Below are 14,785 nucleotides of genomic sequence, written 5' to 3' on the forward strand. Positions count from 1 at the left end.
ATGAAATTTTACAACGTTTTCCCACCTGTGAAACTTCAGATAAGCTTTGGAGCATGACCTGAAGAGCTACAACCTCAGGTTGTCATGGAGTAGGGAAAGCACCAATTTCCAGAGTGCTAACCACTCTGTTGGCAAACCTTCCACATTTAAGACATTTTAAACTTGTAGTTCCAGGTATTTTTATAGTTGAAGTATCATCAAAAGTACCATGTCATCAAATTACCCATAGCTGTTTCACACTTACTCCTTTTCTGATCCCTTCTTCCTTCTCAAGAGGCATTACATGCACAGTGTATGACACTTTTTCAAATTTTTTTTATGAATTCAAAAAGCATTCTTCTTTAATGAATAAATATTAATCTATGGTAATTTATCTTTTGAAATGCCATCCATTGCCTTTCATACTCTGGTATTTCTCTATTACAATTATTAGGGTGCTTCTTATTAGCAAGCAGCTTTTAAAGACTAATTACTTCATAACTTATCTCTACACTCCCTACCTCTCTACTTGTTCTCACCACCCCTCATACAGCAATTAAGGGATCCTCATTGTAAGTTCCCATTTATTCACTTTTCCACAACAGCATTTTTGAAGGACGAAGGCTAGCAATTTTTGTTCCAGTATAATCAAAAGTAATAAGATTTGAAAGCCTATCCTTTAAATATTTCTACCTGTCCCATACAGGTCTTTAGCCGACAATCAGCCAGACAGAGATATACCTACACTTACAGTGATTTGATTGTTGTGCATGCACCGTGTGTGAGGGCAGACCTACAGCCTTCAACAAGCGACATGCACAAAGATCTAAGTCCAGAGGACTTAGCTCCCTGAAAACTTCTTAGCTAAGTTCTGGAAACAACATAGCTACAGGACAGCTGCAGGTTTCTGCAGCATCCTAGGCTCAGTCTGTCTCTCATACAACCGGAGTATCTCTGGACTGAAGTTACAAACTGGGGTGCCCGCACCAACATAGCACTCAAGAGAACTGAATTCTTTTTTCATATCCTTTTAGGGAAAATACGGTAAAATAAATATCAGGGGCAGAAGGGAAGTTGGGACATACAGAAGACAACCTGCAGAGGCACTGGAAGAAGGTTCAATAATGAGATATTTACCATTGTTTTTCTTCACAGACCAAATAGTCTTTTCCTGTCTTCAGCAACAGACAAGTCTTCCCCGTTATAAACTCAAAATACCTTTTTTTCTTGCTCCATCTAGAGCTTTCTTCTAGCACATGAAAGCCATCCAAGTTCTCTTCATTTTACAAGGAAACACCCTGAAAAGACAGGCTGGCATATGGCACTAGTGAACCTTTCAAGCAGCTGAAAACTGAAACATCTTCACAGGATGTTCCCTTTCTCGCTTACCTTCAGGGCAAAAGTAGCTCAGAACACTAATCAAAAGTGCCTATCCAAAATATGAACTCTTACTAACATAATTAGCCAGTAAAGCCTGACTAGCTTATTTCCAGCTCTGCTTCCTTTTCAGCTTACACGCTGACTCTAATCAGTTACAGTAGTCATTGGTGGACATTGATAATAAGTCTTAGTTCTCAGGTGGGTGATTTTTTTTTCATGCTATAATCACTCACACTCCTAAATTAAACCCTGAAGGAAAAGGAAGAAGAAAGCAGCCCGCCAACAACCTAACTTCTTACAGTAGCAAGCCACTCTATCTTATGTCATTGTACAGGGCTCATTATGAAAGCAGGGCTTATTAAAAAACTTTTTACTCATACACGGTGTACAGGCTACACAGAACAAGAATATGAATACCTTTATCAGGTCCATAGGAATTACTTTGCCAAAACACATTGCTGGTCTTCCTGCCTGCCTCTCCTGATGATAGATAACATCTGACCTTTCTGAGAGGCGCAACCTCCCTGTTATACACTCTAAGTTTGCGTTATTACAAAGGCAAGATGACTTCTTTTTGACCCCAGCTACTAACAAGCTTATGCTGTGACACATACGAACAAAAAAAACAAAAGGTTTTGTAATATATTAGCAGGCGTAACTACCAATGTTGTTTATTTTTCTTTTCAACTGTACGTCCAGCCACTTGAGTCCTGCTCCCTTCTGCTATTTGTTCAAATGGGCATAATACAGCTAAATGTACTTGAAGCACCTGAAGTTTCATTGTCTTTTAGCATATTCTAGATTTCACTTCTCCAACTCTGAAAACTCAAAAGTGTTGAGATAGAGCACATGATTTTGTCATTTTCTGATTCTGGTATTCACCATTGTGCCAAGTTGTAGATCACATAAGGCATTAGATAATGAACTTACTTCACTGCAACAAATGTCTTCAGAAGTAGAAACGGGCTTTAAAAATGTACTGTTAAGAACTTCCACTTCAGGTGACTTTGGACAATATAAATTGCATTGTGAAATACTTGCTATTGTTAAGAAAAAATTACCTGTCATTGCGTTAGTATTAGACAGACCTGAACCAAAACCCAAGAGATAAATACAAATTTAAAATACTTTGAATCTTCCTAGGGTTTTGCACTCTTTTCATCACTATATTACTTCTGAAGTCTATGAATGAGTGTCACAGCCTGAACTCAGCAATTCACATTTGTGCTACCAGTGTTAATATTTGCAGTGGGTTACTGAAGATGAAGTTGGAAAAGATGTCTCATCCACACTAAATTTTAATAGCTTCCTCATACAGTGCCATACATATTCCTTACAGGTTTTCCAAAGCAGAATCTTTTGAAAGACTGAAATTTAGGCAAGGGGATGAATTTTTCCATCATTAGCCTTGTAAAGACAGTAACACACCCTTCTTCTTCTCCTTAAATATTGTTCCAGAGCCACCCCCACAGTAAAAGCATACAAACCAGTTCTAAGGTCTCTCTTTTTGTATTTTTTCCATATTCTCCAAAGGACAGATGTGAATCAACACAGTCATTCTGGGTAGTATGATCTATGTTCAGCTAAAGGCTTTCATGTAGTCAAAGAACATTAATTATACATAGCTCCCTTAGCGGTAGCCAGGTGCTGACTGCACACAGCACAGCAGCCAGGAACCATGGAGATTGCCACATCAGTCTGAAATCACAGTTGTAAAGGCAGATGCAGCATTTGGTGCAATGCAGAAATGCATGGTGCCAGCCAGGGAGATGTCACTTTTGAGATCATTGACATGAAGGCATGAAAGCACAACATTAACCCCCTGACATTATCTTCAAGCGGTGGCTCACTGTTCTGTGCAAGTCAGTTACAATCAGAGTTTTCTGTATCAGCATACCCAGCTACATTCCTGGAGCCAGTTTCACCCTCAGACATACAGAAGAATCCAAAGGAACTTGTTTTTATTGACAAATCTGTTTCAATATTTCACATCACTTGGCCTTAAGACATTCATACACTAAGCTGTTAAACCCATTTAATTTACCTTTGCAAAATGATTTCCAGTTATCCAGTGTAATGCCTGAGGACAAACGGAAGTCTCAGGAGACGATAAGAATTGTCCAGAATATCTGCCTTCTAATGACACAGTATGCCTAGGTTTTTATTTTAGTGTCACCACTCTTGAGGTGAAAGCAGGAAAAATATTGTGTAAAATAAAGAATTAAAACTGGTACATAGCTGAGGCTAGAGAATAGGGCTATTTAGAAATCTTTGTACTGCAGTTGGCATGCAAGAGTCTACCATCCAGTTGAGGTGCTTTGCTTGGGATGCCTCTTATGTGTTCTGCTTTCTGCTAGAAAAGAAAGTATTTTGCATATCTTTTAATAGTAATATTCCCATCAAGGGAATAGAAACTTCTTGCTTTCAGTATTTTTGAAAAATCCTTTAATGAGCCAGCACACAGTATACCTAAGGAGTTGAGAGAAATACAGATCTCTGCAACACTGCCATAAGAAACACATCTCAAGCAATATCCCCGAACAGAATTCACCCTGCCAACCAAACGTGTTCACCTGTCCTTTGCAGGCAGATGAAGGATGTGACGCCAGCCAGCCCTCATCCAAAAGCTGTGGAGTCACATCAGCACAATACTGCCTCCTGCTGAAGCAGGTTTGGCTTCTCAGCTGCAGTACCAGGCTGCCCAAAGGTACGGGTACACAGCTTCTGACTCAGAACTGACCTATCTCCTGTGAACACAGAGCACAAGCAGGGAGAGCCCACATCTACCTGCAAAGAAACAGAAAGAATTTGTTTTGCTTAGGAGAGGAAGGAGAGCATTGCTCTCTACACATGTAGGCAAGGGAGAAGAATGAATTAAGCAACAGGACATTGTCTTTGGAACAACAGCTACAGGGAAACTGAACAAGTTTAGGCTGAAAAGTAGAAGAATGCTTTTTCCATCACTGCAGTGAGATACTGGAACAGCTTCTTAAAAGACATACTAAGCTTATAAATTTGATTCTGTATTTCTTAAATGCCAGTTGTCTTCTATTTTAATTGTATACTTCATCCTCAATCACAAAAAAAATCACAATAGTAAACCTGTAAATTAATACACCAGTAAGTTCAGAATTCTTGGCTGAATAATTATTCCAAAATTTCCACCCATTATTTTCTGTTTTCTCTCCTGGTTGCTGTGTTTAATTATGGAGGAAGAATGAAGAACTCAATATCATCTGAAAGTTTACAGAGATGGTAGGGAAACGTCCTGCAAATCTGTCACCTCTCACAAAAATTTCTTCCAGATATTAAGTACTAATTTTCCTTGCACACATTTTTCATTATTCTAGTAAATACATTTAACCCCTACTTACAATGTTTTGGATACATAGTTTCTGTTTCCTGGACTTTGAAAAGACTGGGAAAGAGCCTGCTCTTCACACTGCCCATTGCAAGGGCTCTGTCTGAACAATTTTGCTCCCCACCACCTCAGCTGATCAACCACCAAGCTGTTTATCCTAACTTCCAAGAAGTACAGTCTTCTTCACGTGGCCTACCTGAATCAGTGTCTCCAGCTCTAGCTGGGTTACACAAACGTGCTCCCGAAGAAAGTCGGCCTTCTCTAGTGCGATTGTGTTCTTCTGCTTGCTTTCAAAGGGCTGCTCCAGGGCACGGAAGACGAGTCCTCCCGTCACCAGGTAAACTACCACCACAACAAAGATAGCCACCACTGTTTTCCATTTCATGACTGTCTGCAGGCCTTGAGAAGGGGCTTCCATGGTAGCAACGACAGTGGCTCGGGAGGAAACGGAGAGCCGTGGAGCTGGGTAATGCCCGTTAGTTTTGGGCTCGGGTTCACAAGCTGGCACTGGTGAGGGAACGGCCACTGAAAAACAAAGTAAAAAAAAAAAATCTTATTCAAAATCAAATCCCTAAGGGTATGACCTTGATCGTCATATACAACTTTCCTAAATACCATTTTCAAGACACTCACATAAACCATGTATTAATAGTACTAACAGTGCGAGGAAATTGAACTGTTAATGATCAGTGATCACTACCTGGCTTGGTATTGACAGAAACAGAAAACGCTTTGCAAACCACAGTGCTGTTTGGGTCACCAACATGAGCAGGCCTATATTATTCACGTGGATTCACAAAGCCACCACTTCTGAAAATGTTTTTAAAGCCAGGAAGCTTCACAAATTTTAGCATAAACTGTTCTTTGGCCAAAGCATACTCGATATCTGAGGTCAAAGTCACTCACATGCCAAGCACAGCGATGGACGTCCCAGCTTGGGACTGAGATGCTGTATAGCCCACGTGACCTTAGCAGTACATCAGAGCTAATAAGCCCTGACTTCCAGCCAGACTTATTAGCCCAACCACTGTGTCAAGCTACCAAGCCACCTGAATCAAAGCCGGCTCGCCTCCAAATAATTCAGGTGTCTCAGCATCACACTTCCCCATTCTCTCTTGCCAGTGTTAGCAATGGCAGGATGAGGCCGGGTTCCTCAGCATTCACTGGTATAATGATACCACATGCAGGCTTTAAAGATGCTGAATTCATTTTAAACCAAATCCCTGCTGTAATCTTACCATGGTGCAGCTGTGACTGGCCTGTAATTTCTTTGAAACTGGATTGAATTATTTCATATCACATATAAATCAGATTACAGTTAAAATACAGTCACTTTAGCTGCATTCTCTGAACTTGTTCCCAAAGTGTCTTTGCTGTTTGGCTCAGAAATTAAACAGAAATATTTACAACACCTGATCAGAGTGGCACCATAAACTGATTCTATGCAATCTGAACATACAACATGATTTCACCTTGACTTTGAAGTGGGCTACAGCTCTTTCCCAATAGAAACCATTTTATGATACTGAATGATTTAAAAACTCAGCTATTTGATACTGTCACGTTTTCCTAGAAGCGATACATCTCTGAAGCATTGCATTAAGGATAGAACTTCCAACTTGCTTGTTAACCAATAAACTACAGAAATTTATAGCTGCTTTACACTTACAGTTAGTATTTCTTTTTATATGTGACTTGGAGGCTCCAGATACTAAATAGATTAGAAAGGATCCAGAATCAGAGGAAAAGCCTCTGTGGCTGATCCCCTCTGTGTATATCTCAGTTTTGCAACACCCTGTGGCACAGCTGCTCAGTTTGACCATCAAAAGGTCATTATGGTTCCCAACACTTCTCAGCCAGGATGGAGTGACATCAAACTTCAAAGAATACTTTCTCTTAGCTCCACATATATTTCACATAAGTTCTAAGAACTTGAAGTGACAACAGTGAGAAGAGCGACAGTATTAGAAAGAAGTCACATTTTTTGAAAAAGAGATCTATTATTTCATTTTCTAAATCTCCTGAAAGGAAAGGATTATCATAATAGATACAGTGAGTTTCAGCAGGAAATATCAGAAAAGTATTCAGAAGAAACATGAAATAGAGAGGTTGTGTGAAGCAGTTAGAACGTCCGTTCCTCTATAAGCAAATATCTTATATCTGAGTCACAATGTCTCCTTACTGAACTAAATAAATTTGAGTATTCCCAGAAGTGGCTCAGCTGATGTAAATCAGCGTAACATAACTTCCATGGATTCCATGGAATTCAATCAATTTACATTACTTAGAGCCCATAACTACTGTATATATGGTGAATCAACACAAAATCTGCAAGCCTGAGGGTTGATTTTGCACACTTGAGATTACGCAGCAAAATAGTCTCAGGATTTGAGGCTCACATGGTAAGAAGAGAGCAGAATTCCTATGACAGAAACAGCACGCTACAGTTTTTTGAAACAGCTATCCACCTTTCCGTGAGTGGCATAGTCCAGCGCAGGCTGGGTGAGCCTTTCAGTGGAGAGAGATGCCTGACTTTGATATCCCACAAATGATAAAGTCAAAAGGAAGGAATTCAAGAGCTGGTAGAGTTATAACAGCTCTTGTGAGCTTTCTTTTCCTCTCTGCTAGTATAAATGTTTTTTCTTACTCAAATCGTATTTCTTGCAAAGTGTTAATAACAGCTTTACAGTAAAATCAAGGGCTGTTTGAGTCTGTCTTCAAAGGAAAATGTGTTGTACTGATTTAAGAACAAGATGGGAAGTTCAGGATAGGGAACGTAAAATGTTCTTAAAAATGCTGTGTCACTTAAACAGCTCAATGGATTACTGTGCTCAGCTTGCTTATCTCTGAAATAAAAGATAACTCTTCTGCTAAGAAGAACTGTGTTAAAGTCTTTCATTTTCTGCTATTAGTAATAGCTACCCTAAGGGTATGTAGAAATGTTGATCCTAATGTATTTTATATGATATACATTAATACACAACAAGTCTCCACTAAAGCAGCTAGTTGACCAACTGATGTGTAACAGAGACAGTCTTTTTACAAAGCTGATGCAGAAGGTACAACTGCAGTCAATACCCCAGAGCTGCTTCAGACTAGATTTTAAGCAGCAATTAGGTATTGGAAAACCTGTGTAGATACTCCATCTAGCAGCTATCTCACTCTTTACGACAAGAGAGGAGGGTTAGTAACTTGAGCACATGATAAGAAGTCAGAAGTCCCGATTTCTAATTGGAACTTTGCCTCCATGAACATGCACTCTCAGAAAAGTGCTAATATTTGCATTTAAACCTTGGTTTCATCAGCTAGAAAAAGATAAAATAGTACTTACTTTCCTAACACAAGCATCCTGTAGGAATCCATGTCTGTACAATTCTAGAGCAAACATATGAACATAAAAGCTACATAAACTTTCAGAAGTTTAACAAGCAGTTTTACTAAAATCAAAGCATGGACTACAGTGGCAATTCAACAATGTGCAGAGGTATACAAACAGTTTCAGACGATAAAGGATTACACAAATTCTTGGATTTTAGAGACAGATTAGACTACAGTTTAGGACAAACACAGAGCAAAAGAGAAGAGGATATGTTTACAATAAACGCAGAGCGATCCCTGCTTTATTTATCAATGTTTTTTTCCAAACAAGCTGCTGTCAGAACAGGCTTTACTGAAAACAGAGTCTTGTCCATGTGTGTTTGTTAAATCATGTCCAAAAAGACTTAATCTGCCTCACTGATAGCAATGATGAATCTCCATTCACTTGCATGCAGTAAATTAGTAGACAGGTAACCTCAGAGGAACAGGTACCCTCAACATAACACACCAGTGTTTCAACACAGGCCTTATCTAAGAGGATGCCAGCGGGGAAAGAAAGGTGAGTTCCTATTTGTATGAATAAGCTTCAAAATAAAGCAACTGAAGATGTTGATGTTACAAGTCAAATTAAAGTGTTAGGATCTGTACAGTTGTTTACCTCCAAGAATACCACACTGCCTGCATTTGAGGTACTGACAAACAGCACAGTCAGGCCTGTGCTAATATTTAACGAGAATTAAAGAACCAAAGCTCTCACTCAAAATTCTCATCAGGAAGTCTGGGGCAAAGCTTAACCCAATTTAAGCAGTTGGCATTTGGTCTAGATGACCGTTGTAGGTTCCTTCCAACTGAAACATTCTACTCCAAAGCTGTAATGTAAAACATTGGACATACTGAAACGATGCACCATAAGACATCGTTTCAGGTTAAAATTGTCCTTTATTACTGCAGGTACACTTTGCTTTAGGAAACTGATGTTTCCAAGAACAGGTTAGAATAATTTCTGCCAGAAATATTTAGGTATAGTTGGTCCTGCTTTACAGCAGCAGGGTGAGCTAGATAACTTGTTACGACTCTGTGAAAACAGTCCTAATTTAAAGGGAAAATGTCCAGACAGAGAGGTTCAAAGTACAGCCACTGCAGAAGGACAGCTTCAAATAAGAGCCAAAATGCTGAGAGGATGTTCAACTGGCTTTTGACTACGAAAACGTTAAGCATGGCTTTGCCACACTGACCTATATCCTGGCAACTATCTTACCCCATATGCCAAGGACATAGGAGATACTCAAGAAGCCCAGTTTTAGAGGAGAGTTTCACAACTAGTGTAAACGAAATATATATTTTTTTAAGATTAACACTCCCTCCTCTGTGGTATTGCTGTCACAATTTTTATCTGTGAAAAAATGTAAGTCAGGTTTAATGGAGTGTCTTATTTAGTACTTTATTTTCTTCCACGCTTCTGTGTTACATGAGCACACAGGAATGTATGTACACTTTAATGAGAGTATAATAGAGTGTTCTTGACACATCTGATGCAAGTATTGCTTTCACAGGATTCAGCACAGAATTAGATTGAGGCCATGTATGCTTATGAATTCATAAACCCAGTAGCTGGCTTTAAGTTTAAGACATGAGTTGATCGAAAATGAAACTGGACATTTCATCTCCCATTTTAGTGGGTCCATCCAAGGATGACAATAAAGTACTTTCAGCTCAGGTATAAAGGTTCTTTGACGTGCATCTGAAGGTAAGTACCAGTATGTTTCCCCAAAATCCTCATAATATGATGGGAATTTTTTTAAAGAAAGGAAATTATGCGTTCTTCAAACATTTACATAGTCAAGCATGCAAAATTTCTCATGGAGTCTTCCTTATCTTTGTCTTAAAACTAGAAGTTTAGTTAAAATGATAATCTTATCTTGCAGTCCAGTTTCACTGAGAAAATTCATGAGCAAATCAGCCTCTCTACAGCTTTCACAAGATCCTAGACTGGGTTATCAGCACTTGTACATTCTTCCTGTAGCACTAATTAATAAGCCAGCATTCCCTCCTGAAGTAGTTTAGAAGTATCATATTTTGTCAAGTGTATGAAGTTGCAGAACTTGAAGCAACTCGAAGTTGTTCCAGAGACCTGGAGCACCAAGATTCAGAAATGTCTGTTGAGGTGCTAGCCCAGTCCACTACAGCTTTCCTGAACCAGCCACTAAAAGTAGGTAGATCTACCTTCTCTAAAATGGGTTGTAAAGGGCTGGGGAATGAAGGGACTCCACTGGGCATGATTGTTTCAGCGTCCTAGCAGAAGCCTCATTTATTTCATTCTCACTGGACAGAGTATTCTAGTTGTTTGGGTTCCCTCCACCCCTCTTCCGAAATGGCCACACACTGAAGTTAACATCAAAAGGCTTCATGACTGAAGTGTGGAAAGGCAGGAAAATGAGCCTCCCATCAGTGGATAACATACGATCTTGCACTCCAAGGCTCTGGCTCATCTCCAGACAGAAGTTCCTGAGGAATATGGGTATCTGGCTTTTGCTTCCAATCTCACCACCTTCCCACAGACTCCCCAAAGTTATTTCAGCTACTGGCTGCTCGGGTTAAGACAGCAGGGTTGTGTCTGGAAGTCAGAACAAGGATAAGAGGTGTGTTAGAGGAATAGCTGAGGCAATCAGTGTATTAAGCTACCAGCTACATGAACCTCTCATGGATATGTCACAAACAGAAAATGCATGCAGATTTATGGGTGAAGGGAGTTTGTAAGACCAACAGGAAGCGGGTGGTTCCTATACACATGATGGAAGCAACAAAACATGGAACTTGCTGTCCATGTGTAACCAAAAAATCATCAAGCCATTACAATTCTGCATTATGAGGACATGGCTAATCATTTCGACCACCTGCTTTTCTTGCTATTCCAACCCCCTCCCCACCCCCATTCTTCATCTCTGTCTGTTGTGTTTTTTTAACAGGTTTTGTAAAGTAGACAGCATCCATTTAATCGACACAATGAATGCTGGGTTTTTACACACTGGGCACTCAAATCTGACACTGGCTTAGAAAGTCTGGCATTTAGAGCAAAAATCCCAGTAGACAATGATTGTGTCTGCCTTTGTGTTTGTGTAGCATCTTTGTACGATGTGGGCTAATTAACAGGTGACATTTCAGCTGTGATCAAGAAATGGGAGACAAAATCCTGCCTGCAGGCTACGATTACACACGGGGCAGAACACCAGTATCCCTGTGGCTGTTGTTCTGGATTGAGGCATAATAATAAGCAATTCCGTCTGGGGACCATGGGATTCATACAGCCATGGATCAAGAAAACTGCTCTCAGCGCTGACATGTTTTACATCGGTTTGGCCCTGGTCCCTCTGCATATCCCCAAGGTGTTCAACCACACGACTTGGGCAGTGAAAGTCATCAAGAGCCTGCCACACAAGGGCAATTTCACCCTACTGTTTGTACAGCATTTTGCTGCAAACTGCTATTGAAGTGAGAAGCATTACTATTATGTTTACTGTTCATGAAAGCAAAGCTTGACGTATTGTTTGTTTGGAAAACGCACAGAGTGCCTCTGAGCATATAGCTTTTCACTGCAGCAGTATCCCACTGGTTAAATCCAACATTGTTTTCCCTGAGGTGGATTCTCTAATGCAGTATTAGCGCTGCTGACTTCAGCAACATCTCAGCAGTCTGCTGCAAATGCAGTCATCAGTGGCAAGGCATTCAACGAAGTACGCAAAGAGAGCAAGGTGAAGGCAGAAAGGGCAACATACATTAAACCAAAAAGACTGAATGTGCTGTTAGAAAGAAATTAGCAATGACTGCTCCCAATTGCTCCTTTCCCAGAGTGGGGCAGGGAGAAGGGAGGAGTGTGCTCGGTTACAAAATTGCATAAAGAAGGAAGTCACTATTTGCTTCCTATTGTAGGATAACACCAGTGAAACAGACTAAAAGTTCATATATTGAGTTCTCTCTGTTGGTGGGGAGAGAAATGTCAGTAATATGTACCAGAAGGAATTATGTCTAACCATTGCTTTGCCATCCCTGGCAGCAGCTTTGGGGAAAATGTCATACAAAAAGGCTTATGCAGTTTTTGTATCATTTGTCGTATATTCCCAGCTAGTGCTCAAAATAATGATTCTCAGTAAGTTTCCAAAAAATCTACATAATTCTACTTCATCAGTTATAATTGAAACATACTAATTAATAGTTCTTGGAATACCCCAACTGCTTAATTGATTTGAAACACAGTTGTTACAAGAAAACAAAAAAACCACCACTGTTTCATAATGTGACTTTCATTATTCTTCATTAGAAAACTATAATTTAGGCAAAAATCAAAAATCTTAAACAGCCTAAATTGAAACATAGTACAAATTAAGAAATCAATGATGTGGTCTGAGTTAAGGTCTGTCTTTCTGTAGAAAGAGCTTCCCATTTACAAGAGTCTTCACAGAGTGGTGATGCTGGTGATCAGAAGAACTAAGGGGAACTTAAGCCTTTTTTCTGTTCCTGGAGAGCTTCTTTAGGTGGCAGACAAGAAGCTTAGCTATGCAGTAAGTCATCAGAATGAATCTAGCCTTCCACTGAAGGACACTGTCACTCCTATTTGATAGCAGTTTCCTCAAGAGCACAAATCTTGTGTGCAGCTTCTCCAGTTTCTACTGTCCATACTACCAGAGTATCACTGCTTCCATTTAGTTGTGCAGCAAGTGCCTGACTGAAACCAAGTACCTGGCAATCTGGTCTCCTTGACAGTGTGTTTGGCTTTGGTGGCAAGGTGTTGATAGAGGGGTGCCAACAATGGTGGTCTCTGCAGGAGAAGGCCAGAGGCTGCCACATGCTGGACACAGTCAGTTCCTGCTGACTCCGAACAGACGCACTACAGGGCACAGCTGAGCCCATCAGTGAAGCTGGCAGTTGTGCAAGCATAGTTAAGAAAGGGAAGAATGTTGTGCAGGCAGAGAAGAATGAGGGAGAGAAGTGTGAGAAACAATCCTGAAGACACCAAGGTCACTGAAGGAGAAAGAGGTGCTCCAGAGCTGTAGGAGATAATCTCCTGCAGCCTGTGTGTGTTTTGGAAAAGACCACAGTGGAGCAGGTATTTCCCTGCAGCCCAAGGATCACACCAGAGCAGATATACACACTGCAGCACGTGGAGGACCCCAGACCAGAGCAGGCTGATATTTCCTGAAGGAATGCTGCCCGTAGAAAGACCATGCTGGAGCAGGTTTATCCTACAGGACTGCAGCCGATAGGAAGGACCCATGCTGGAGCAAGGGAGCAGTGTAAGGAGGAAGGTGCAGCCTAGAGGAACTGAAATGAACTCACCACAACCCCCTATTCACCATCCCACCTGAACCATGTGGACCAGGGAGGAGGAAGAGGAGTCAGGAATGCAGGAGTGAAGTTAGGCCTAGGAAAGAAATAAAGGTGGAGAAAAGCCACCTTGTCTTTGTTTCTCACCATCCACATCTATTTTAACTGGCAATAAACTAAATTAGTTTTCCCCAAGTTGAGTCTGTTTTGCCTGTGATGGTAATTACTAAGTGATCTCCCTGTCTCGACCCACAGACTTTTCCAACTTATTTTCTCCTCCTCTTTTGTTGAGGAGGAGGAGTGAGAGAGCAGCTGGATGGCTGTCTGGAAGCCAGCCAGCCACGGTCAACCCACCACAGACAGTTTGCACAGGGGCAATAAAGATGAGAACACAGTTCAGACTGTATTGTTCAGCACTGTTTTTCCTCTGAGTCTCACCAGTCACAGAGTGCATATGGATTTTGGTGAAAAAGTCATCAGTCCATTACATTCAAGCCCTAAGAATATCAATGTATAGATCAGGACTTAAACTACAGCGATGAACATGAGTTAGCTACAGAGAGGAAGCAGCCTTCCAACAACAATGTCTTTTTGTCGCTTTACTGGAGTTGGGTCAATATGGAACAAAAACATTCATTTGTCTTGCTGAGTAGATTTGATTTTTTCACTTTTTATCACCTTTCATTTCCATTTTTCCCTCCCACACATAAGCATTTTATTTCACTAATTTTCTATACACATTTAAGAAAATGCACGTTATCAGCACACATTTTCACATACAGCTAAATGTCAAATTCATTAAATATTTCATGCTGGCAGGAACTCTTAACACTCTTAACCAATGAAGGAAAAGTAGCAATACAATGTGATATCTCTGACTGATAATTTTAAAAAATATAAGAAAATTATAATCTGCTTGCAGATGTTAAATGGCTAGACATTGGATGCTGGCTAAACTTCTTAATCTAGTTGGATTACTTCTCAATCTAGTTGTGATTAGTTTAACTAGTGTGTAAAAGATTAAAAAGTCCGTATGCAATTACCATTCCCCTGAGCTATGCCATGTCCCTTTTCTTCATTTTCAATGGATCTTGTTAGGCTGTTGAAAGACTCTCTGGTATTCTATCACTTCACTTCAGCAATTCTGAACCTATTCTCCCTACAGAAATAGAAAAGAAGTATGTACAAGCTAATTTAATTTTAGTCAAGAAAGTACAGTAAGAAAGAGAGAAGGGTCTGAACACCATTTTTACACTTTTTGTATTTCTGAAAGGTGCTGCCATTTCTAATAGTAAATTCTTTAAAGCACAGAAGAATGGCAGTTCAAGCATCCACCTCACAAGGAGCTTTCAAAGCAGGGAAAGGAAAAACTCACAATGGCTGCTTAGGAAAATAAAAAGTCTGCAGGACTAAAATCTCGGTGCCCTT

General features: G+C 40.2%; 1 protein-coding gene across 1 annotated transcript in view; it reads right to left on the reverse strand.

Annotated features, from left to right (window-relative positions):
* The window catches only part of KCNK10 (potassium two pore domain channel subfamily K member 10), a 67,437-nt gene that overhangs the window by 35,256 nt on the left and 17,396 nt on the right, over window positions 1-14,785 (reverse strand). The window contains exon 3 of the mRNA XM_075427322.1: window positions 4,917-5,245. Within this exon, the coding sequence (XP_075283437.1) occupies window positions 4,917-5,245 (329 nt within the window). The remainder of the gene's footprint in view (window positions 1-4,916; window positions 5,246-14,785) is intronic.

This window comes from Opisthocomus hoazin, chromosome 7 (genome assembly GCF_030867145.1).
Source record: "Opisthocomus hoazin isolate bOpiHoa1 chromosome 7, bOpiHoa1.hap1, whole genome shotgun sequence".
In the NCBI taxonomy this organism is placed as follows: Eukaryota; Metazoa; Chordata; class Aves; order Opisthocomiformes; family Opisthocomidae; genus Opisthocomus; species Opisthocomus hoazin.